The sequence below is a fragment of the Nyctibius grandis genome, unplaced genomic scaffold, assembly GCF_013368605.1.
Source record: "Nyctibius grandis isolate bNycGra1 unplaced genomic scaffold, bNycGra1.pri scaffold_77_arrow_ctg1, whole genome shotgun sequence".
NCBI classification, from domain to species: domain Eukaryota; kingdom Metazoa; phylum Chordata; class Aves; order Nyctibiiformes; family Nyctibiidae; genus Nyctibius; species Nyctibius grandis.
This window is the reverse complement of record NW_027167605.1, coordinates 3019-26951: the sequence shown is the minus strand read 5'-3', so window position 1 is coordinate 26951 and position 23933 is coordinate 3019. Positions and strand designations below refer to the sequence as shown.

The following is a 23933-nucleotide window of genomic DNA, read 5'->3' as shown; positions in this document are numbered from 1 at the left end:
CCTGATGGTGTGGGAGGTCTTGGTGGCATCTGGAGATGGTTTGGTCCATCCAGTGCTCCAGGGGATGGTCCTGAAGGTGTTTATGGGGTCTTGGTTGCATCTGGAGATGTTTGGGCCTGTTCCACACCCCAAGGGATGGTCCTGAAGGTGTTTGTGGGGTCTTGGTTGCATCTGGAGATGGTTGAGGTCATCCAGTGCCCAAGGGGATGGTCTTGATGGTGCGTGTGAGGTCTTGGCTGCATCTGAAGATGGTTTGGTCCATCCAGTGCTCCAGGAGATGGTCCTGAAGGTGTTTATGGGGTCTTGGTTGCATCTGGAGATGGTTGAGATCATCCAGTGCCCAAGGGGATGGTCTTGATGGTGTGTGTGAGGTCTTGGTTGCATCTGGAGATGGTTTGACCCATCCAGTGCTCCAGAGGATGGTCCTCAAGGTGTTTGTGAGGTCTTGGTTGCATCTGGAGATGGTTGAGGTCATCTCATGCTCCAGGGGATGGTCTTGAAGGTGTTTATGGGGTCTTGGTTGCATCTGGAGATGGTTTGGCCCATCCCATGCTCCAGGGGATGGTCCTGAAGGTGCTTATGGGGTCTTGGTTGCATCTGGAGATGTTTGGACCTAACGTTTTTCACCCCCTTGGTCCTCAGGAGCACAAGGTCCTCTTGACGGGCACCCCTCTCCAGAACACGGTGGAGGAGCTCTTCAGCCTCCTCCACTTCCTGGAGCCCTCCCAGTTCCCTTCCGAAGCCGAGTTCCTCAAGGACTTTGGTGACCTCAAGACCGAGGAGCAGGTGAGACCATGGAGAAGACCCCAACCCCTTCCCTGGCCACCTGAGTCCTCGGTGACTTCTTCTCTCTGGTCCCACCTGCAGGTGCAGAAGCTCCAGGCCATCCTCAAGCCCATGATGCTCCGTCGGTTGAAGGAGGACGTGGAGAAGAACTTGGCACCCAAGCAGGAGACCATCATCGAGGTGGAGTTGACCAACATCCAGAAGAAGTACTATCGGGCCATCTTGGAGAAGAACTTCTCCTTCCTCTCCAAGGGTGCTGGTCACACCAACATGCCCAACCTTCTCAACACCATGATGGAGCTCCGCAAGTGCTGTAACCACCCCTACCTCATCAACGGTGAGGGACCAGGGGTGGCCAAGGGTGGCCATGGGCCTCCCACCACTGGTGGACAACCTCGGGGGTCAACGCTGCCCCATCTTGGTTTCTCCTGGTTCTTTCTTCTGCTGGTGGCCTCTTGGATTTGGAGGTTGTTTGATCTCCATAGGGGTCAACGTCATGGTGGGGGAGGTTCTCCAGGTCATCTAGTTGGGTTTGGTGTTCCTCAAGCCTTGGTGGAGGTCCTCAAAGTCATCTAGTTGGGCTTTGATGTTCCTCAGGCCTTGGTGGAGGTCCTCAAAGTCATCTAGTTGGGCTTTGATGTTCCTCAGGCCTTGGTGGAGGTCCTCAAAGTCATCTAGTTGGGCTTGATGCTCCTCAAGCCTTGGGGAGGTCCTTGAGGTCATCTAGTTGGGTTTGATGCTCCTCAAGCCTTGGTGGGGAGGTCCTCCAGGTCATCTAGTTGGGCTTTGATGCTCCTCAAGCCTTGGTGGTGGAGGTCCTCAAAGTCATCTAGTTGGGTTTGATGTTCCTCAAGCCTTGGGGAGGTCCTTGAGGTCATCTAGTTGGGTTTGATGTTCCTCAAGCCTTGGTGGGGGAGGTCCTTGAGGTCATCTGGTTGGGCTTTGATGCTCCTCAAGCCTTGTATTGGTGGGGGAGGTCCTTGAGGTCATCTAGTGGGGCTTTGGTGCTCCTCAAGCCTTGGGGAGGTCCTCCAGGTCATCTAGTTGGGCTTGATGTTCCTTAAGCCTTGGTGGGGAGGTCCTCCAGGTCATCTAGTTGGGTTCGCTGCTCAAGCCTTGGTGGAGGAGGTCCTTGAGGTCATCTAGTTGGGCTTGATGATCCTCAAGCCTTGGTGGGGAGGTCCTTGAGGTCATCTAGTTGGGTTTGCTGCTCCTCAAGCCTTGGTGGTGGAGGTCCTCAAAGTCATCTAGTTGGGTTTGATGTTCCTCAAGCCTTGGGGAGGTCCTTGAGGTCATCTAGTTGGGCTTTGATGTTCCTCAAGCCTTGTGTCTTGAGAAGGTCTCTCACGCCACCTCGGCCACCCCACCCATGGTCCTTTCTCCACCCTCCAGGCGCCGAGGAGAAGATCTTGGCCGAGTTTCGGGACTCCTGCCACCACCACGTCCCCCACGACTTCCACCTCCAGGCCATGGTCCGCTCGGCCGGCAAGTTGGTGCTCATCGACAAGCTGCTCCCCAAGCTCAAGGCCGGTGGCCACAAGGTGCTCATCTTCTCCCAGATGGTCCGTTGCCTCGACATCTTGGAGGACTACCTCATCCAGAAGAGGTGAGAGATGGAGGATGAAGGAGGAGACCTTCACGGTCTTCTCCAACGTGGTTTTGATGGCCTGAGGAGACCTTCACGATCTTCTCCAACGTGGTTTTGGTGGCCCAAGACCTTCACGCTCTTCTCCAACGTGGTTTTGGTGGTTTGAGGAGACCTTCATGATCTCCTTGAATGTGGTTTTGGTGGCCCGAGACCTTCACGCTCTTCTCCAACGTGGTTTTGGTGGCCCGAGACCTTCACGCTCTTCTCCAACGTGGTTTTGGTGGCCCAAGACCTTCACGCTCTTCTCCAACGTGGTTTTGGTGGCCCGAGGAGACCTTCATGGTCCCCTTGAACGTGGTTTTGGTGGCCTGAGACCTTCATGCTCTCCTTGAACGTGGTTTTGGTGGCCTGAGATCTTCACGATCTTCTCCAACGTGGTTTTGGTGGCCTGAGGAGACCTTCATGATCTTCTCCAACGTGGTTTTGGTGGCCTGAGACCTTCACGATCTTCTCCAACGTGGTTTTGGTGGCCTGAGATCTTCACGATCTTCTCCAACGTGGTTTTGGTGGCCCAAGACCTTCACGCTCTTCTCCAACGTGGTTTTGGTGGCCCGAGGAGACCTTCACGCTCTTCTCCAACGTAGTTTTGGTGTCCACCTAGGTACCTCTACGAGCGGATCGATGGGCGCGTCCGCGGGAACCTCCGTCAAGCCGCCATCGACCGCTTCAGCAGACCCGACTCCGACCGCTTCGTCTTCCTCCTCTGCACGCGGGCCGGTGGCCTTGGCATCAACCTCACGGCCGCCGACACCTGCATCATCTTCGATTCCGATTGGAACCCCCAAAACGACCTCCAGGTGGTCCACCAAGCCCACCCCACCACCACGAAGCTTGGTGGAACATCTCCAAAGCTTGGTTGACCCACCATGATCTTCTTCTTCTCCATCCAGGCCCAAGCGAGGTGTCACCGCATCGGTCAGAGCAAGGCGGTGAAGGTCTATCGCCTCATCACGCGCAACTCCTACGAGAGGGAGATGTTCGACAAGGCCAGTCTCAAGTTGGGCTTGGACAAGGCCGTGCTGCAGTCCATGAGTGGGCGTGAGGGCAACATCGCCGGGGTAAGAGGTCCTCCGAGGGGATGGGGTGGGAAGGTCATGGGGATGGAGGTCTACCAAGAGAAACGGGGCGTGGAGACGCCATGGATGGTGTCTTCCAAGAGAAACGTGGTGTGAAGGCCACGTGGGATGGAGGTCTACCAAGGGAAACGGGGTGTGAAGGCCACGTGGGATGGGGTCTACCAAGAGAAACGGGGTGTGGAGACCTTCAAGAAGGGTTCTCCAAGGGAAACGGAGTGTGAAGGTCACGGGGATGGAGGTCTACCAAGGGAAATGGGGTGTGAAGGTCATGGGGATGGGGTCTACCAAGGGAAATGGGGTGTGAAGGTCATGGGGATGGAGTCTACCAAGAGAAATGGGGTGTGAAGGTCATGGGGATGGAGATCTTCCAAGGGTTGAAGGGTTGAAGACCATGGAGATGGAGATCTTCCAAGGGAAACGGGGTTGAAGGTCATGGGGATGGGGTCTACCAAGAGAAACGTGAAGATCACGTGGGATGGAGGTCTACCAAGAGAAATGGGGTGTGAAGGCCACGTGGGATGGAGGTCTACCAAGGGAAACATGGTGTGAAGACCTTCAGGAAGGGGTTCTCCAAGAGAAACATGGTGTGAAGCCCCCAGGCGTGAGGTCCACCATGAGAACCTCGTTGTGAAGACCCTACTCTTGAGGGACACGGGGTTTGGGGTGGGACCTGGAGCTCCACGGGGTTGGTTGCCTCCACTTCTCCACCTTCTCACCAGATCCAGCAGTTCTCCAAGAAGGAGATCGAGGACCTTCTGCGCAAGGGGGCCTACGCGGCCATCATGGAAGAGGATGATGAAGGCTCCAAGTTCTGCGAGGAGGACATTGACCAGATCCTCCTGCGCCGGACCACCACCATCACCATCGAGAGCGAGGGGAAAGGGTCCACCTTCGCCAAGGTATCTCCATGGCTCCTTCCCACCGTTGAGGTCCACGAGGGGGGACATCTACCACCTTGGAGGTGTCCACCATCTCCTGATCTTCTCCCCCACCTCCAGGCGAGCTTCGTGGCCTCGGAGAACCGCACGGACATCGCCTTGGATGACCCCAACTTCTGGCAGAAGTGGGCCAAGAAGGCCGACCTTGACCTCGATCTTCTCAACAGCAAGGTTGGAGGAGAGGACAACCGTGGTGGGGGTTGGAGAGGGTGGTGGTGGTGGTGGGACCATCTGATCTTCTCCATGGTGGTCTCCAGAACAACCTGGTCATCGACACGCCGCGGGTGCGCAAGCAGACGAGACACTTCAGCACCCTGAGGGACGACGACCTGGTGGAGTTCTCGGACCTGGAGAGCGAAGACGAGGAGAAACCGAGGTCCCGTCGGCACGACCGGCACCACCACCACGTCCTCCACCACGCCTACGGGCGCACCGACTGCTTCCGGGTGGAGAAACATCTCCTGGTCTACGGGTGAGGAGGGGGTTGGGGGGTAAGGGGTGGTCTGGTGGCCACCACAAGGAGGTTCTTGGTGGAGAAAGTGGGCTAGGAGAGAAGGTCCAGGTCTAGGTGTGCTGTGGTGGCAACCACAAGGAGGTTCTTGGTGGGGAGAGAAGGTCCAGGTCTAGGTGTGCTGTGGTGGCAACCACAAGGAGGTTCTTGGTGGGGAGAGAAGGTCCAGGTCTAGGTGTGCTCTGGTGGCCACCACAAGGAGGTTCTTGGTGGAGAGAGAAGGTCCAGGTCTAGGTGTGCTCTGGTGGCAACCACGAGGAGGTTCTTGGTGGGAAGAGAAGGTCCAGGTGTGCTCTGGTGGCAACCACAAGGAGGTTCTTGGTGGGAGGAGAAGGTCCAGATCTAAGTGTGGTCTGGTGGCCACCACGAGGAGGTTCTTGGTGGAGAAGGTGGGCTAGGTGTGCTCTGGTGGCAACCATGAAGAGGTTCTTGGTGGAGAAGGTGGGCTAGGAGAGAAGGACCAGGTCTAGGTGTGTTCTGGTGGCAACCACGAGAAAGTTCTTGGTGGAGAGTGGAGGTCCAGGTCTAGGTGTGCTCTGGTGGCCACCACAAGAAGGTTCTTGGTGGGAGGAGAAGGTCCAGGTCTAGGTGTGCTCTGGTGGCAACCACGAGGAGGTTCTTGGTGGAGAAGGTGGGCTAGGAGAGAAGGTCCAGGTCTAGGTGTGCTCTGGTGGCGACCATGAGGACGTTCTTGGTGGGGAGAGAAGATCCAGGTCTAGGTGTGCTCTGGTGGCCACCACGAGGAAGTTCTTGGTGGAGAGTGGAGGTCCAGGTCTAGGTGTGCTCTGGTGGCCACCACGAGGAGGTTCTTGGTGGGGAGAGCAGGTCCAGTTCTGCTCTGGTGGCAACCACAAGGAGATGCTTGGAGGAGAGTAGACGAGGTCTAGCTCTGCTCTGGTGGCAACCACGAGGAGGTTCTTGGTGGAGAAGGTGGGCTAGGAGAGAAGGTCCAGGTCTAGGTGTGCTCTGGTGGCAACCACGAGGAGGTTCTTGGTGGGGAGAGAAGGTCCAGGTCTAGGTGTGCTCTGGTGGCAACCACGAGGAGGTTCTTGGTGGGAAGAGAAGGTCCAGTTCTGCTCTGGTGGCAACCACAAGGAGATGCTTGGAGGAGAGTAGACGAGGTCTAGCTCTGCTCTGGTGGCAACCACGAGGAGGTTCTTGGTGGAGAAGGTGGGCTAGGAGAGAAGGTCCAGGTCTAGGTGTGCTGTGGTGGCAACCACGAGGAGGTTCTTGGTGGGGAGAGAAGGTCCAGGTCTAGGTGTGCTCTGGTGGCAACCACGAGGAGGTTCTTGGTGGGGAGAGAAGGTCCAGGTCTAGGTGTGCTCTGGTGGCAACCACGAGGAGGTTCTTGGTGGGGAGAGAAGGTCCAGGTCTAGGTGTGCTCTGGTGGCCACCACAAGGAGGTTCTTGGTGGAGAAGGTGGGCTAGGTGCAGATCTAGGTGTGCTCTGGTGGTCACCACGAGGAGGTTCTTGGTGGAGAAGAGAAGGTCCAGGTCTAGGTGTGCTCTGGTGGCCACCATGAGGAGGTTCTTGGTGGAGAAGGTGGGCTAGGAGAGAAGGTCCAGGTCTAGGTGTGCTCTGGTGGCCACCACAAGGAGGTTCTTGGTGGGGAGAGAAGGTCCAGCTCTAGGTGTGCTCTGGTGGCAACCACAAAGAGGTTCTTGGTGGAGAAGGTGGGCTAGGTCCAGATCTAGGTGTGCTCTGGTGGCCACCACAAGGAGGTTCTTGGTGGAGAAGGTGGGCTAGGAGAGAAGGTCCAGCTCTAGGTGTGCTCTGGTGGCAACCACGAAGAGATGCTTGGAGGAGAGTGGACAAGCTTCGTGGTGGCCACCATGAGGAGGTTCTTGGTGGGAGGAGAAGGTCCAGGTCTAGGTGTGCTCTGGTGGCAACCACGAGGAGATGCTTGGAGGAGAGCGGCCAAGCTCCAGCTCTTCTGTGATGGCCACCACGAGGAGGTTCTTGGTGGAGAAGGTGGGCTAGGTGTGCTCTGGTGGCAACCACGAGGAGGTTCTTGGTGGGGAGAGCAGGTCCAGCTCTAGGTGTGGTCTGGTGGCCACCACGAGGAGGTTCTTGGTGGAGAACGTGGGCTAGGAGAGAAGGTCCAGGTCTAGGTGTGCTCTGGTGGCCACCACAAGGAGGTTCTTGGTGGGGAGAGAAGGTCCAGGTCTAGGTGTGCTCTGGTGGCAACCACGAGGAGATGCTTGGAGGAGAGCGGCCAAGCTCCAGCTCTTCTGTGATGGCCACCACGAGGAGGTTCTTAATGGAGAAGGTGGGCTAGGTGTGCTCTGGTGGCAACCACAAGGAGGTTCTTGGTGGGGAGAGCAGGTCCAGCTCTAGGTGTGGTCTGGTGGCCACCACGAGGAGGTTCTTGGTGGAGAACGTGGGCTAGGAGAGAAAGTCCAGGTCTAGGTGTGCTCTGGTGGCCACCATGAGGACGTTCTTGGTGGGGAGAGAAGATCCAGGTCTAGGTGTGCTCTGGTGGCAACCACGAAGAGATGCTTGGAGGACAGCAGCCAAGCTTCATGGTGGCCACCATGAGGAGGTTCTTGGTGGGGAAAGCAGGTCCAGCTCTTCTCTGGTGGCCACCACGAGGAGGTTCTTGGTGGAGATGGATGCTGGGAGGTGAGGACACCCCACCTGAGGACCTTCTCCACCCCTGACCCGTGTCCTCCCCCCCCAGGTGGGGTCGCTGGCGGGAGATCCTGTCCCACGGCCGCTTCAAGCGCCGCCTCTCGGAACGCGACGTGGAGACCATCTGCCGCGCCATCTTGGTCTACTGTCTTCTCCACTACCGAGGAGACGAGAACATCAAGAGCTTCATCTGGGACCTCATCAGCCCCACCGAGAACGGCAAGGCCAAGGAGCTCCAAAACCACTCGGGTGAGGATCTCCAGGAGCTTCGGGACAACCTGAGGACCTCACAAGGTCCCACCTTGACATCTTCATGGTCCATCTTAGGTCTTTCCATCCCGGTTCCTCGTGGTCGCAAGGGTAAGAAGATCAAGTCCCAAAGCTCCTTTGATGTCCACAAGGCCGAGTGGACCCGCCGGTACAACCCGGACACCCTCTTCCAAGACGAGAGCTACAAGAAGCACCTCAAGCATCAATGCAACAAGTGGGTTGAGGTCTCCTTGGTGGCCACCACGGAGGTCCACTGGTCTTCTCAAGGTCTTCTCCACCTTTCATGACTTATTTGTGGTTGACGCATCTCCCACCGCTTCGTAGGGTTCTGCTGAGGGTGCGGATGCTCTACTACCTGCGGCAGGAGGTCATCGGGGACCAGGCGGAGAAGGTGTTGGCGGGGGCGGTGGCCGGGTGAGTCCATGGGACCTTCTTTGAGGTGCTCCAGAACCTCTTTGAGGTGCTCCAGATCCTCTCTGAGGTGGTTTGAGGTCCTCCAGACCCTCCTTGAGGTCCTCCAGACCCTCCTTGAGGTTCTCCAGCCCCTCTTTGAGGTGGTTTGAGGTTCTCCAGCCCCTCTTTGAGGTGGTTTGAGGTCCTCCAGACCCTCTTTGAGGTGGTTTGAGGTCCTCCAGACCCTCTTTGAGGTGGTTTGAGGTCCTCCAGACCCTCACTGAGGTGGTTTGAGGTTCTCCAGACCCTCTTTGAGGTGGTTTGAGGTCCTCCAGACCCTCTTTGAGGTGGTTTGAGGTCCTCCAGACCGTCTTTGAGGTGGTTTGAGGTCCTCCAGACCGTCTTTGAGGTGGTTTGAGGTTCTCCAGAACTTCTTTGACGTGGTTCAGCACCACGATGAGGTGGTTTGAGGTTCTCCAGACCCTCCTTGAGGTTCTCCAGAACCTCTTTGAGGTCCTCCAGACCCTCTTTGAGGTGGTGTGAGGTTCTCCAGACCCTCACTGAGGTGGTTTGAGGTTCTCCAGACCCTCTTTGAGGTGGTTTGAGGTTCTCCAGACCCTCTTTGAGGTGCTCCAGACCCTCTTTGAGGTGCTCCAGACCCTCCTTGAGGTGCTCCAGACCCTCTTTGGGGTGGTTTGAGGTTCTCCAGACCCTCTTTGAGGTCCTCCAGCCCCTCTATGAGGTGGTTTGAGGTTCTCCAGACCCTCCTTGAGGTTCTCCAGCCACTCTTTGAGGTCCTCCAGACCCTCTTTGAGGTCCTCCAGACCCTCTTTGAGGTCCTCCAGACCCTCTTTGAGGTGGTGTGAGGTTCTCCAGCCCCTCTTTGAGGTGGTTTGAGGTCCTCCAGACCCATTTTGGGGTTCTCCAGCCCAACTTTGTGATGTCTTGAGGTTCTCCAGCCCATTTTTGGGGTCCTCCTGACCAACCACCCCATTTCCCCTGTCCCACTACCAGCGACATCGACATCTGGTTCCCCCTGGTGGAGCAGCTGGAGGTCCCCACCTCATGGTGGGACGCCGAAGCCGACAAGTCCCTCCTCATCGGCGTCTTCAAACACGGTACGTGGTGGGAGGAGCCACATTTTGGGGCGAGATGGGGCAGATTTGGGGGGTGGTGACAAGATGTCTTCTTCTCGGGGTGGTCCAGGCTACGAGAAGTACAACACGATGCGCGCCGACCCCGCCCTCTGCTTCTTGGAGAAGGCCGGTGGCCCCGACGAGAAGGCTATCGCTGCCGAGCAGCGCCTGGACGTCGGGGAAGGGTGAGCTTGGGGACCTCCTGCCCCAACTTTGGGGTTCTCCAGGTCATCTCGGGGGGGTTTGAGGTTCTCCAGGTCATCTCTGGTGGGTTTTGAGGTGCTCCAGCCCATCTCAGGGTGGTTTTGAGGTGCCCCAGACCATCTCTGGTGGGTTTTGAGGTTCTCCAGCCCATCTCTGGTGGGTTTTGAGGTGCCCCAGACCATCTTTGAGGTTCTCCAGCCCACCTCAGGTGGGTTTTGAGGTTCTCCAGGTCATCTCAGGGGGGTTTTGAGGTTCTCCAGCCCATCTCTGGTGGGTTTTGAGGTGCCCCAGACCATCTTTGAGGTTCTCCAGGTCATCTCAAGGGGGTTTTGAGGTTCTCCAGCCCATCTCTGATGGATTTTGAGGTGCCCCAGACCATCTTTGAGGTTCTCCAGCTCATCTCAAGGGAGTTTTGAGGTTCTCCAGCCCATCTCAGGGGGGTTTTGAGGTTCTCCAGCGCATCTCAGGGGGGTTTTGAGGTTCTCCAGCCCATCTTTGAGGTTCTCCAGCCTATCTCTGGTGGGTTTTGAGGTTCTCCAGCCCATATCTGGTGGGTTTTGAGGTGCTCCAGCCCATCTTTGAGGTTCTCCAGGTCATCTCAGGGGGGTTTTGAGGTGCTCCAGGTCATCTCTGGTGGGTTTTGAGGTTCTCCAGCCCATCTCTGGTGGGTTTTGAGGTTCTCCAGCCCATATCTGGTGGGTTTTGAGGTGCTCCAGCCCATCTTTGAGGTTCTCCAGCCCATCTCAGGTGGGTTTTGAGGTGCTCCAGGTCATCTCTGGTGGGTTTTGAGGTTCTCCAGACCATCTCAGGTGGGTTTTGAGGTTCTCCAGCCCATCTTTGAGGTCCCCCCCCATCTTTGGGGTGCCCGTGATGACCACGCCATGCTAATACCGACCGGCCTCGGGCCGGGGTGAGTTGAACCTTCCAAGGCTGAGGCACCCCAAGGTGGTGGGTGGGATTTGGGGTGGGTTTGGGGTGGTTTTGGGTGGCTTTTTGGGGTGTCCTCATGTGGGATGACCCCCCCTTGATGGTGTCCCACCATCTTTAGGGTGGACTTCGAGAAGGATTGTGAAGACCCCGAGTACAAACCCCTCGCTGGGACGACCAAGGAGGTGGACGATGAGGTGGGACAACCCCGTGGCACCCCCCACCCCAAAATCTGCCCCCACCCAAATGTGGTGGGTGGGTTCAGGGGTGACTTTTGCCCCCCCCCCCACCCTTCCAGACTGACCCCCTGATGCTGCTGGACGAGGAGATCTCGGTGGTGGACGGGGATGAAGGTAAGGGGGTCGTGGGGTGGGGTGGGGACATGGGACCCTATAGGGTCCTTCTGCACCTATAGGGATCCCAAGAGCACCCATATGACCCCAAGAAGACCCATGGGGCCCCAGAGAGGTCCATGGGACCCCAAGGAGATCCATAGGACCCCAAGAAGATCCATGGGACCCCAGAGAGGTCCATGGGACCCCAAGAGCACCCATAGGACCTCAAGGAGACCCATAGGACCTCAAGGAGATCCATAGGACCATGAGGAGACCCATAGGACCCCAAGAAGATCCATGGGTCCCCAAGAACACCCATAGGACCCCAGAGAGGTCCATGGGACCCCAAGGAGATCCATAGGACACCAAGAACACCCATAGGACCTCAAGGAGATCCATAAGACCCCAAGGAGACCCATGAGACCCCAAGAGCACCCATAGGACCCCAGAGAGGTCCATGGGACCTCAAGGAGACCCATAGGACCCCAAGAACACCCACAGGACCCCAGAGCACCCATAGGACCACGAGGAGACCCATAGGACCCCAGGAGGTCCATGGGACCACGAGGAGACCCATAGGACCCCAAGAACACCCAGAGGACCTCAAGGAGGTCCATGGAACCCCAAGAAGATCCATAGGACCCCAAGAGCACCCATAGGTCCCCAAGAAGACCCATAGGACCCCAAGAGGTCCATGGGACGCCAAGAACACCCATGGGACACCAAGGAGACCCATAGGTCCCCAAGGAGACCCATAGATCCCCAGAGAGGTCCATGGGACCCCAAGGAGACCCATAGGACCCCAAGAAGGTCCATGGGACCCCAGAGAGGTCCATGGGACCCCAAGAGCACCCATAGGTCCCCAAGGAGACCCATAGGACCTCAAGGAGATCCATAGGACCATGAGGAGACCCATAGGACCCCAAGAAGATCCATGGGTCCCCAAGAACACCCATAGGACCCCAGAGAGGTCCATGGGACCCCAAGGAGATCCATAGGACACCAAGAACACCCATAGGACCTCAAGGAGATCCATAAGACCCCAAGGAGACCCATGAGACCCCAAGAGCACCCATAGGACCCCAGAGAGGTCCATGGGACCTCAAGGAGACCCATAGGACCCCAAGAACACCCACAGGACCCCAGAGCACCCATAGGACCACGAGGAGACCCATAGGACCCCAGGAGGTCCATGGGACCACGAGGAGACCCATAGGACCCCAAGAACACCCAGAGGACCTCAAGGAGGTCCATGGAACCCCAAGAAGATCCATAGGACCCCAAGAGCACCCATAGGTCCCCAAGAAGACCCATAGGACCCCAAGAGGTCCATGGGACCCCAAGAACACCCATGGGACACCAAGGAGACCCATAGGTCCCCAAGGAGATCCATAGATCCCCAGAGAGGTCCATGGGACCCCAAGGAGGTCCACAGGTCCTCAAGAGCACCCATAGGACCCCAGAGAGGTCCATGGGACCCCAAGAAGATCCATGGGTTCCCAAGAACACCCATAGGACCCCAAGGAGACCCATAGGACCCCGAGGAGACCCATAGGTCCCCAAGAGCACCCATAGGACCTCAAGGAGACCCATAGGACCCCAAGAACACCCATAGGACCCCAGAGCACCCAGAGGACCACGAGGAGACCCATAGGACCCCAGGAGGTCCATGGGACCACGAGGAGACCCATAGGACCCCAAGAACACCCACAGGACCCCAGAGAGGTCCATGGGACCCCAAGGAGATCCAAAGGACCCCAAAAGCACCCATAGGACCCCAAGGAGATCCATGAGACCCCAAGAGCACCCATAGGACCCCAGAGAGGTCCATAGGACCTCAAGGAGATCCATAGGTCCACAAGAGCACCCATAGGATCTCAAGGAGACCCACAGGTCTCCAAGAACATCCATAGGACTCCAGAGAGGTCCATGGGACCCCAAGGAGACCCATAGGATCCCAGGAGGTCCATGGGTCCCCAAGAACACCCATGGGACACCAAGGAGACCCATAGGACCCCAAGATCACCCATAGGACCCCCAGAAGACCCATAGGACCTCAAGAGCACCCATAGGTCCCCCAGAAGACCCATAGCACCTCCAAGAGATCTTGAGGACCCCATGGGACCTCCTTGACCACCTCTTCCCACCCAGGCCCACCCCCGGAACCGGGCCAACCGTGGTGGCCCCCGGCCTCGGTGCTGACGGCCCGGTTACGGCGCCTGGTGGCCGCCTGCCAACGGTCCTACCGACGGGAGCAGCTACGGGGGGGGACAACGACGGGGGGGGACAACCGGCGGCGGCGGCGCTGCGAGGCCACCTGCAAGCTCAAGGAGATGGCCAGGAGGGAGAAACAGCAGAGGTGGGTGCTGGGAGGTGGTGGAGGGGTGGTGGGACCCCATAACTGATGTTCTTGGGGTGGTGGGACCCCATAACTGATGTTCTTGGGGTGGTGGGACCCCATAACTGATGTTCTTGGGGTGGTGGGACCCCATAACTGATGTTTTTGGGGTGGTGGGACCCCATAATTGGTGTTTTTGGGGTGGGGGGACCCCATAACTGATGTTTTTGGGGTGGTGGGACTCCATAACTGATATTTTTGGGGTGGTGGGACCCCATAACTGATGTTTTTTGGGGTGGAGAACCTTCATCCTTGACTTTTTGGGGTGGTGGGACCCCATAACTGATGTTCTTGGGGTGGTGGGATCCCATAACTGATGTTTTTTGGGTGGTGGGACCCCATAATTGGTGTTTTTGGGGTGGGGGGACCCCATAACTGATGTTCTTGGGGTGGTGGGACCCCATGATTGGTGTTTTTGGGGTGGTGGGACCCCATAACTGATGTTTTTTGGGTGGTGGGACTCCATAACTGATGTTTTTTGGGGTGGAGAATCTTCTTCCTTGGCTTTTTGGGGTGGTGGGACCCCATAATTAGTATTTTTGGGGTGGTGGGACCCCATAATTGGTGATTTTGGGGTGGTGGGATCCCATAATTGGTGTTTTTGGGGTGGTGGGACCCCATAACTGATGTTTTTTGGGTGGTGGGACCCATAACTGATGTTTTTTGGGGTGGAGAATCTTCTTCCTTGGCTTTTTGGGGTGGTGGGACCCCATAATTGGTATTTTTGGGGTGGTGGGACCCCATAACTGATGTTCTTGGGGTGGTAGGACCCCATAATTGGTGATTTTGGGGTGGTGGGACCCCATAATTGGTGTTTTTGGGTGGTGGGACCTCATAACTGATGTTTTTTGGGTGGTGGGACCCCATAACTGATGTTTTTGGGGTGGTGGGACCCCATAACTGACATTTTTGGGGTGGTGGGACCCCATAACTGACGTTTTTTGGGTGGTGGGACCCCATAACTGATGGTTTTGGGGTGCAGGAACCTTCATGCCCAGGATTTGAGGGTTGAAGGACCTCAACCGTTGGGTTTTTGGGGTGGAGAACCTTCTTCCTTGGCTTTTTGGGGTGGTGGGACCCCATAACTGATATTTTTGGGGTGGTGAGACACCATAACTGATGTTTTTGGGGTGGTGGGACTCCATAATTGGTGTTTTTGGGGTGGTGGGACTCCATAATTGGTGTTTTTGGGGTGGTGGGACCCCATAACTGATGTTTTTGGGGTGGAGAACCTTCATCCTTGGCTTTTTTGCGTGGTGGGACCCCATAACTGACGTTTTTGAGGTGGTGGGACTCCATAATTGGTGTTTTTGGGGTGGTGGGACCCCATAACTGACGTTTTTGGGGTGGTGGGACCCCATGACTGGTGATTTTTGGGGTGCAGGAACCTTCATGCCTGGGGTTTGAGGGTTGAAGGACCTCAACCGTTGGGTTTTTGGGGTGGAGAACGTTCTTCCTTGGCTTTTTGGGGTGGTGGGACCCCATAACTGACGTTTTTGGGGTGGTGGGACTCCATAACTGACGTTTTTGGGGTGGTGGGACCCCATAACTGGTGATTTTTGGGTGGTGGGACTCCATAACTGACGTTTTTGGGGTGGTGGGACTCCATAACTGATATTTTTGGGGTGGTGGGACCCCATAACTGGTGATTTTTGGGGTGGAGAATCTTCTTCCTTGGCTTTTTGGGGTGGTGGGACCCCATAACTGATGTTCTTGGGGTGGTGGGATCCCATAACTGATGTTCTTGGGGTGGTGGGACCCCATAACTGACGTTTTTGGGGTGGTGAGACCCCATAACTGATGTTTTTTGGGGTGGAGAATCTTCTTCCTTGCCTTTTTGGGGTAGTGGGACCCCATAATTGGTATTTTTGGGGTGGTGGGACCCCATAACTCATGTTTTTGGGGTGGTGGGACCCCATAACTGATGTTCTTGGGGTGGTGGGACTCCATAACTGATGTTTTTGGGGTGGTGGGACCCCATAACTGATGTTTTTGGGGTGCAGGAACCTTCATGCCCAGGGTTTGCGGGTTGAAGGACCTCAACCGTTGGGTTTTTGGGGTGGAGAACCTTCTTCCTTGGCTTTTTGGGGTGGTGGGACCCCATAACTGATGGTTTTGGGGTGGTGGGACTCCATAACTCGTGATTTTAGGGGTGGAGAACCTTCTTTCTTGGCTTTTTGGGGTGATGGGACCCCATAACTGATGTTTTTTGGGTGGTGGGACCCCATAATTAGTATTTTTGGGGTGGTGGGACCCCATAACTGATGTTCTTGGGGTGGTGAGACCCCATAACTGATGTTTTTTGGGTGGAGAACCTTCATCCTTGGTTTTTTGAGTTGTCCCACCACCCCAGAAGACCTCTTTCTTCTTGGGGTGCAGGTGGACCCGTCGCGAACAGGCCGATTTTTATCGGGTGGCCTCAAGTTTTGGGGTGGAATTTGACCCGGAGATCGGACGCTTCCGGTGGGGTCGTTTCCGGGCCTTGGCCAGGTTGGAGAAGAAGACGGACGAGAACCTCACCAAGTTCTTCCACGGTTTCGTCGCCATGTGCCGGCAGGTTTGCCGCCTCCCGCCGGCTCCTGGAGATGGTACGGGGTGGGGGACAACCTGAGATGGGGGTGGGGGACAACCCGAGATGGAGGGTGGGGGGGTTCCAATGGAGTTGAGGACCTCCTGGTGAGGTTGGGGATGTCCCCGTGGAGATATGGAGCTCCTTAGGGGGGTTGAGGGCATCTCCATGGGGTTTGAGGGCATCTCCATGGGGTTTGAGGGCATCTCCGTGGGGTTTGAGGGCATCTCCGTGGGGTTTGAGGGCATCTCCATGGGGTTTGAGGGCATCTCCATGGGGTTTGGGGCATCTCCATGGGGTTTGAGGGCATCTCCATGGGGTTTGAAGGCATCTCCATGGGGGTCGAGGGCATCTCCGTGGGGTTTGAGGGCATCTCCATGGGGTTTGAGGGCATCTCCATAGAGATATGGAGCTCCTTAGGGGGTTTGAGGGCATCTCCATGGGGTTTGAGGGCATCTCCATGGAGATACGGAGCTCCCTATGGGGTTTGAGGGCATCTCCATGGGGTTTGAGGGCATCTCCATGGAGATATGGAGGTCCCTATGGGGTTTGAGGGCATCTCCATGGGGTTTGAGGGCATCTCCATGGGGGTTGAGGGCATCTCCATGGGGTTTGGGGCATCTCCATGGGGTTTGAGGGCATCTCCATGGGGTTTGAGGGCATCTCCATGGGGTTTGAGGGCATCTCCATGGGGATTGGGGCCATTCCCATGGAGAATATGGAGCTCTCTATGGAGTTGAGGACCACGGATGGTGTCCACCAACCCAAGGGTGGCCTTGACCAACCTGATGATGGTCTCCACCAACCCAATGATGGTCTCCACCAACCCAATGATGGTGTTGACCAACCCAGTGATGGTCTCCATCAAGCCAAGGGTGATGTTGACCAACCCAATGATGGTGTTGACCACCTCAGTGGTCTCCACCAACCCAAGGGTGGTGCCCACCAACCCAATGATGGTCTCCATCAACCCAAGGCTGATGTTGACCACCTCCATGGTCTCCACCAACCCAACGATGGTCTCCACCAACCCAAGGGTGATGTTGACCAACCCAATGACGGTGTTGACCACCTCAATGGTCTCCACCAACCCAAACGATGGTCTCCATCAACCCAATGATGGTCTCCATCAACCCAAGGGTGATGTTGACCATCTCAATGGTCTCCACCAACCCAATGATGGTCTCCATCAACCCAATGATGGTCTCCACCAACCCAAGGCTGATGTTGACCATCTCAGTGGTCTCCACCAACCCAGTGATGGTCTCCATCAACCCAAGGGTGATGTTGACCACCTCAATGGTCTCCACCAACCCATGGATGGTCTCCACCACCCCATGGGTGATGTCCACCACCCCGTGGCTGATCTCCACCATCTTCTCCTCCACCTCCAGAACCTCCTGACCCCACCATCCCCGTGTCACCCATCTCGGCCGTCCGAGCTTCTCGTGGCCTTCGCCGCTTGTCCCTCCTGCGTCTTCTCCGCGAGCAGGTCCTCCGCCACCCTCTTCTCCCCGCCCGCTTGGCCTTGTGTCCACCACCCGGCCCGGACCTCCCGCCCTGGTGGCAACGTGGCCACCACGATGGAGAACTTCTCCGCGGCGCCGCCCGTCACGGGTTGGGTCACCCCGAAGCCGCCATCTTGGGTGATCCCGACTTCTCCTTCGCCGCCGCTCGGTGGCGTTATCTCCGCGACGCCGGTGGGACCTCCTCGCCCGGGCCACCCCAGAATGTCCTCGGGCCACCGCCGGTGGTGGCCACCGAGGACGAGGACTCGGAGCTGGAGAAGATGTCGGCGTCCGTGTCCGAGTCGTCGTCTTGCGAGGAGGACAGCGATGAGGAGAGGGGTGAGGGGGGACAACCCTGTAGGCCTTGGAGGACCTTCTAGGCCTGGTGGGACCTCAAGATCATGGTGGGACCCCATAGTCCTTGTAGGACCTTGGTAGGACCTCCATAGTCCTTGTAGGATCTTCCAGTCTTGGTAGGACCTCCATAGTTCTTGTAGGACCTTCCAGTCTTGGTAGGACCTCCATAGTCCTTGTAGGACCTTCTGGGCCTTGTAGGACCTCCCAGTGTTGGTAGGACCTCCATAATCCTTGTAGGACCTTCTAATCCTGGTAGGACCTCCATAATCCTTGTAGGACCTTCCCGTCTTGGTAGGACCTCCATAGTCCTTGTAGGACCTTCTAGTCTTGGTAGGACCTCCATAATCCTTGTAGGACCTTCCAGTCTTGGTAGGACATCCATAGTTCTTGTAGGACCTTCTCATCCTGGTGGGACCCCAAAATCATGGTGGGACCCCATAATCCCTGTAGGACCTTGGTAGGACCTCCATAAGCCTTGTAGGACCTTGGTAGGACCTCCATAGTCCTTGTAGGACCTTCTGGGCCTGGTAGGACCTCCATAGTCCTTGTAGGACCTTCTAATCCTGGTGGGACCCCCCAAATCCTTGTAGGACCTCCTCATCCTTGTAGGACCCCCCCAAATCTTGGTGGAACCCCAAGATCCTTCTAGAACCTCCCCACCCCCCTTCTAGAACCTTCCCCAACTCCTGGTGGGACCCCAAAAATTTTTGTAGGACCTTCTAATCCTTCTAGAACCTTCTCATCCTCGTGGGACCCCACCCCCAAATCCTTGTAGCACCCCCCAAATCTTGCTGTGACCCCAAGATCCTTCTAGAACCTTCCCACCCTCCTTCTAGAACCCCCCCAACTCCTGTTGGACCCCCCAAACCCCTCATGACCCCCCCAATCTTGGTGGGTCTCCATAACCCACGTCGACCTCCCAAGCCTTGTAGGACCTTTTACTCATGCTGGGGCGCCCCCAAATGCTTCTAGAACCTCAAGATCCTTCTAGAACCTTCCCATCCCCCTTCTAGAACCCCCCCAGCTCCTGTTGGACCCCCCAACCCCCCCATGACCCCCCCAAATCTTGGTGGCCCTCCATAACCCACGTCCCTTTCCCCCTTCCTTTTCGCCCTCCCTGCTCCCTTTGGGTGCCCCCCACCCCTCGGAGCCCGCCGCCATCTTGCCAAGACCCCACCCACCTTCTTGGGGACCCTCTTGGGGACCCCCCTGGGTGACGGGGGGGTCCCCAACCCCCCCCCAGACCCCCCCAACCCCCCTTTTTTACCCTCCCCCCCCCCTTTTCTCCCCCCTCTCAAGGTGCGGAACCTTCCTGCGGCGCCGAGGAGGAAGAAGAAGAGGAAGAGGAAGACGAGGAGGAAGAGGAAGAGGAAGAGGAGGAGGAAGCAGCCTCCCCCCCCCCTCCCAAAGCAGGGGGGGCCCCCCCTGCCCCTCCCCCACCCCCCCCAACTGCCCCCCCCCGGCCCCCCCCCCCCCACCTCCACGAGTGGCCCAAGGTGAGTCCAAGCTCTAGGGGGGGGGGGCACCCACTTTGCCCCCACCCCAAATTTCAGGGCGACCCCTCAGGACCCCCAACCCCCCCCCAAATTTTCAAGGGGGGTCCCCAAATTTATTTGCCCCCCCCCCAATTTATTTGCCCCCCCCCCCAAACTTTTTTACCCCCCCAAATGTTTTTACCCCCCCAAAAATCATCATCCCACCTTGACTATGATTTGGGTGGGGGGGGCACCCACTTTGCCCCCCCCCCAAATTTCAGGGCGACCCCCCAGGACCCCCAGACCCCCCCCAATTTTCAAGGGGGGTCCCCAAATTTATTTGCCCCCCCCCAATTTATTTGCCCCCCCCCAACCTTTTTTACCCCCCCAAATGTTTTTACCCCCCCAAATCATTCTCCCACCCTGACTATGATTTGGGTGGGGGGGGCACCCACTTTGCCCCCCCCCCAAATTTCAGGGCGACCCCCCAGGACCCCCAACGCCCCCCCAAATTTTCAAGGGGGGTCCCCAAATTTATTTGCCCCCCCCCCAATTTTATTGCCCCCCCCCAAATTTTTTTACCCCCCCAAACATCTGCCCCCCCAAATTTGTGTGTCCAAATGGGATTGGGTGGGGGGGGGCACCCACTTTGCCCCCCCCCCAAATTTCAGGGCGACCCCCCAGGACCCCCAAACCCCCCCCAAATTTTCGAGGGGGGTCCCCCAATTTATTTGGCCCCCCCCCAATTTTATTGCCCCCCCCCAAATTTTTTTACCCCCCCAAATATTTACCCCCCTCAGATTGTGTGTCCAAATGGGATTGGGTGGGGGGGGCACCCACTTTGCCCCCACCCCAAATTTCAGGGCGACCCCCCAGGACCCCCAAACCCCCCCCAAATTTTCGAGGGGGGTCCCCCAATTTATTTGCCCCCCCCCCAATTTTATTGCCCCCCCCCAAACTTTTTTACCCCTCCAAATGTTTTTACCCCCCCAAAAATCATCATCCCACCTTGACTATGATTTGGGTGGGGGGGGCACCCACTTTGCCCCCCCCCCAAATTTCAGGGCGACCCCCCAGGACCCCCAAACCTCCCCCAAATTTTCAACGGGGGTCCCCAAATTTATTTGCCACCCCCCCAATTTATTTGCCCCCCCCCAAATGTTTTTACCCCCCCAAACTTCTGCCCCCCCAAAAATCATCATCCCACCTTGACTATGATTTGGGTGGGGGGGGCACCCACTTTGCCCCCACCCCAAATTTCAGGGCGACCCCCCAGGACCCCCAAACCCCCCCCAAATTTTCAAGGGGGGTCCCCAAACTTATTTGCCCCCCCCCCAATTTATTTGCACCCCACCAACTTTTTTTACCCCCCCCAAATTTCTACCCCCCCCCAGATTCTCCTCCCACCTTGAATACGACTTGGGTGGGGGGGCACCCACTTTGCCCCCACCCCAAATTTCAGGGCGACCCCCCAGGACCCCCAAACCCCCCCCCAAATTTTCAAGGGGGGTCCCCAAATTTATTGCCCCCCCCCCCCCAATTTATTTGCCCCCCCCCCAACTTTATTTACCCCCCCAATTCTGCCCCCCCCCCTTTGCCCTCTCATCTTGAATACAACTTGGGTGGGGGGGCACCCACTTTGCCCCCCCCCCCAAATTTCAGGGCGACCCCCCAGGACCCCCAAACCCCCCCCAAATTTTCAAGGGGGGTCCCCAAATTTATTTGCCCCCCCCCCAATTTTATTGCCCCCCCCCAAACTTTTTTACCCCCCCAAATTTCTACCCCCCCAAGTGCCCTCGCACCTTGGATACAACTTGGGTGGGGGGGGCACCCACTTTGCCCCCCCCCCAAATTTCAGGGCCACCCCCCAGGACCCCCAACCCCCCCCCAAATTTTCAAGGGGGGTCCCCAAATTTATTTGCCCCCCCCCCCAATTTATTTGCCCCCCCTAATTGTTTTTACCCCCCCCCTTAGGACCGAGCCCTCATCCGCCGCCTGGACCTCATCTGCCGCGCCGTCCTCTCGGGGGTTTGGCCTTCGGAGGAATTTGGGGGGGGGGGCGGGGGGGTACCCCAAAATTTGCCCCCCCCCACCCCAACCCCCCCCCCCACCCCCCACACCCCCCCCAACCCCCCCACCCCCCCCCCCCCCCCAACACCCCCCCCGCCCCCCCCGCCACGACAAGGAGTTCACTGTCCAGATCAAGGACGTAAGTCATTAAGTAGGAGGGGGGGGGGGGGGGGGGCAATTAGGGGTGGTCCCACCCCCTAATTAAGAGGGTGCTTAATTAATGAGGGGGGGTCCCTAATTATTAGGACCCCCCCCTAGGAGGAGGGGTTGAAATTGACCTTCCAGAAGCATCGACTGGGCCCCAACGGGGGGATTCGGGACCCCCCCCAGAAGAAAACCAGTAAGAAACTGGTGGAGGTGAGTTTTTGCCCCCTCCCCCCCTTTTCCCCCCCCCCCCCCTTTTTGCCCCCCACCCAATTTTTTGGCCCCCCCCCATAATTTTAGGGTCCCCTCTTCATCTGGGGGGGGGTCACAGCACCCTGACCCCCACCCACCCCCTCAAAATTCGGGATCCTTTATGCCCCCCCCCCCCCCATTTTAGGCTCCCCATAAGCCCTTTTTCCCCCCCTCCCCCCACTTTTAGGGTGCCCCCCCCAAATTAGGGTGCCCCCCACCCAATTTTAGGGACCACCCCATAATTTTAGGGTCCCCTCTTCATCTGGGGGGGGGTCACAGCACCCTGACCCCCACCCACCCCCTCAAAATTTAGGGTCCTTAGTGCCCCCCCCCCCCCATTTTAGGCTCCCCGTAAGCCCTCTTTTACCCCACCCATTTTTGGGTGCCCCCCCCCACATTAGGGTGCCCCCCACCCAATTTTTAGGGACCCACCCATAATTTTAGGGTCCCCTCTTCATGTGGGGGGGGTCACAGCACCCTGACCCCCACCCACCCCCTCAAATTTAGGGTCCTTAGTGCCCCCCCCCCCATTTTAGGCTCCCCATAAGCCCTCTTTTACCCCCTCCCCCTATTTTTAGGGTGCCCCCCCCCAAATTAGGGTGCCCCCCACCCACTTTTTTGGCCCCCACCCATAATTTTAGGGTCCCCTCTTCATCTGGGGGGGGGTCACAGCACCCTGACCCCCACCCACCCCCTCAAAATTCGGGATCCTTTATGCCCCCCCCCCCCCATTTTAGGCTGCCCATAAGCCCTCTTTTACCCCACCCATTTTTGGGTGCCCCCCCCACATCAGGGTGCCCCCCACCCATTTTTTTTGGCCCCCACCCATAATTTTAGGGTCCCCTCTTCATCGGGGGGGGGTCACAGCACCCTGACCCCCACCCACCCCCTCAAATTTAGGGTCCTTAGTGCCCCCCCCCCCCCCCATTTTAGGCTCCCCATAAGCCCTCTTTTACCCCACCCATTTTTGGGTGCCCCCCCCCACATTAGGGTGCCCCCCACCCACTTTTTTGGCCCCCACCCATAATTTTAGGGTCCCCTCTTCATCTGGGGGGGGGTCACAGCACCCTGACCCCCACCCACCCCCTCAAAATTTAGTGTCCTTTATGCCCCCCCCCCCCCTTTTAGGCTCCCCATAAGACCCCTTTTACCCCTCCCCCTATTTTTAGGGTGCCCCCCCCCAAATTAGGGTGCCCCCCCACCCACTTTTTTAGGACCCCCACCCTAATTTTAGGGTCCCCTCCCTCTTTCCCAGCTGGAACTTCGCTGCCTCGAAGGTTTAAGGGACCCAGGGGGGGACCCCAAAACCCGGCCCCCCCCCCCCATCGCCGCCGCCGCCGCCACGGGGGACCCCAACTTCAGCACCCACACGGTGAGCCCCTCCCCCACCCCACCCACCCCCCCCCCGCACCCCACAACCCCCCCGCCCCTCCCCCACCCCCCCCCACCCCATTTTACCCCCCAGCACCCAAAAAACCCCCCCCTTGACCCCCCTTTTTTACCCCCCCCCCTCCAGGAGCCCCGACGGGAGCAGCACAAGTGGCACCGCAAGAAGGTAAAGGGGGGGGGGGGGGGGGGGCTACATAAGGGGGCGTGGCCAAGCCAAAACGGGGCGTGGCCACCCCAAAAGGGGGCGTGGCATGCTAAAAAAGGGGGTGGGGCAACAAAAAAGGGGCGGGGCACCCGAAAAATGGGGGGTGGGGGACCCCAAAAGGGCACCCAAAAGGGGAGGGGGGGCCCTAAAAGGGGGGGAAGGGACCATAAAGGGGGCGTGGCCACCATAAAATGGGGCGTGGCCACCACAAAAGGGGGCGGGGCCAATAAAAAGGGGGCGTGGCCACCTCAAAGGGGGGCGGGGCCACAGAATAATGCACCACCAAGGGGAGGGGGGACCCTAAAGGGGGGGGGCAGGGACCATAAAAGGGGGCGGGGCTACAAGGAGGGGGCGTGGCCAACCCAAAGGGGGCGGGGCCAATCCAAAAGGGGGCGTGGTCATCTCAAAAGGGGGCGGGGCCAAGAAAAAGGCACCCCAAAGGGGGAGGGGGGGCCCTTAAAGGGGGGGAAGGGACCATAAAAGGGGGCGGGGCTACAAGGAGGGGGCGGGGCCAACCCAAAAGGGGGCGTGGCCAACCCCAAGGGGGGCGGGGCCAATAAAAAAGGGGGCGTGGCCACCTCAAAGGGGGGCGGGGCCACAGAATAAGGCACCCCAATGGGAAGGGGGGCCCTAAAGGGGGGGGAAGGGACCATAAAAGGGGGCGTGGCTACAAGGAGGGGGCGTGGCCACCCACAAGGGGGCGGGGCCAA

At 58.0% G+C, this 23933-nt stretch overlaps 1 protein-coding gene across 1 annotated transcript in view; it reads left to right on the top strand.

Annotated features, from left to right (window-relative positions):
- CHD8 (chromodomain helicase DNA binding protein 8) overlaps positions 1–22974 on the top strand; it is a 32115-nt gene extending 9141 nt beyond the window's left edge. The window contains exons 14-35 of the mRNA XM_068424781.1: positions 643–786; positions 868–1123; positions 2179–2392; positions 3036–3231; positions 3325–3492; positions 4230–4409; positions 4509–4619; positions 4706–4920; positions 7641–7840; positions 7919–8075; positions 8186–8275; positions 9269–9372; positions 9461–9575; positions 10643–10718; positions 10820–10874; positions 13008–13215; positions 15634–15842; positions 17218–17670; positions 18988–19184; positions 21138–21372; positions 21492–21590; positions 22885–22974. Of these exons, the coding sequence (XP_068280882.1) occupies positions 643–786; positions 868–1123; positions 2179–2392; positions 3036–3231; positions 3325–3492; positions 4230–4409; positions 4509–4619; positions 4706–4920; positions 7641–7840; positions 7919–8075; positions 8186–8275; positions 9269–9372; positions 9461–9575; positions 10643–10718; positions 10820–10874; positions 13008–13215; positions 15634–15842; positions 17218–17670; positions 18988–19184; positions 21138–21372; positions 21492–21577 (3669 nt within the window). The 3' untranslated portion in view covers positions 21578–21590; positions 22885–22974. The remainder of the gene's footprint in view (positions 1–642; positions 787–867; positions 1124–2178; positions 2393–3035; positions 3232–3324; positions 3493–4229; positions 4410–4508; positions 4620–4705; positions 4921–7640; positions 7841–7918; positions 8076–8185; positions 8276–9268; positions 9373–9460; positions 9576–10642; positions 10719–10819; positions 10875–13007; positions 13216–15633; positions 15843–17217; positions 17671–18987; positions 19185–21137; positions 21373–21491; positions 21591–22884) is intronic.
- The last annotated feature ends 959 nt before the right edge of the window (positions 22975–23933 follow it).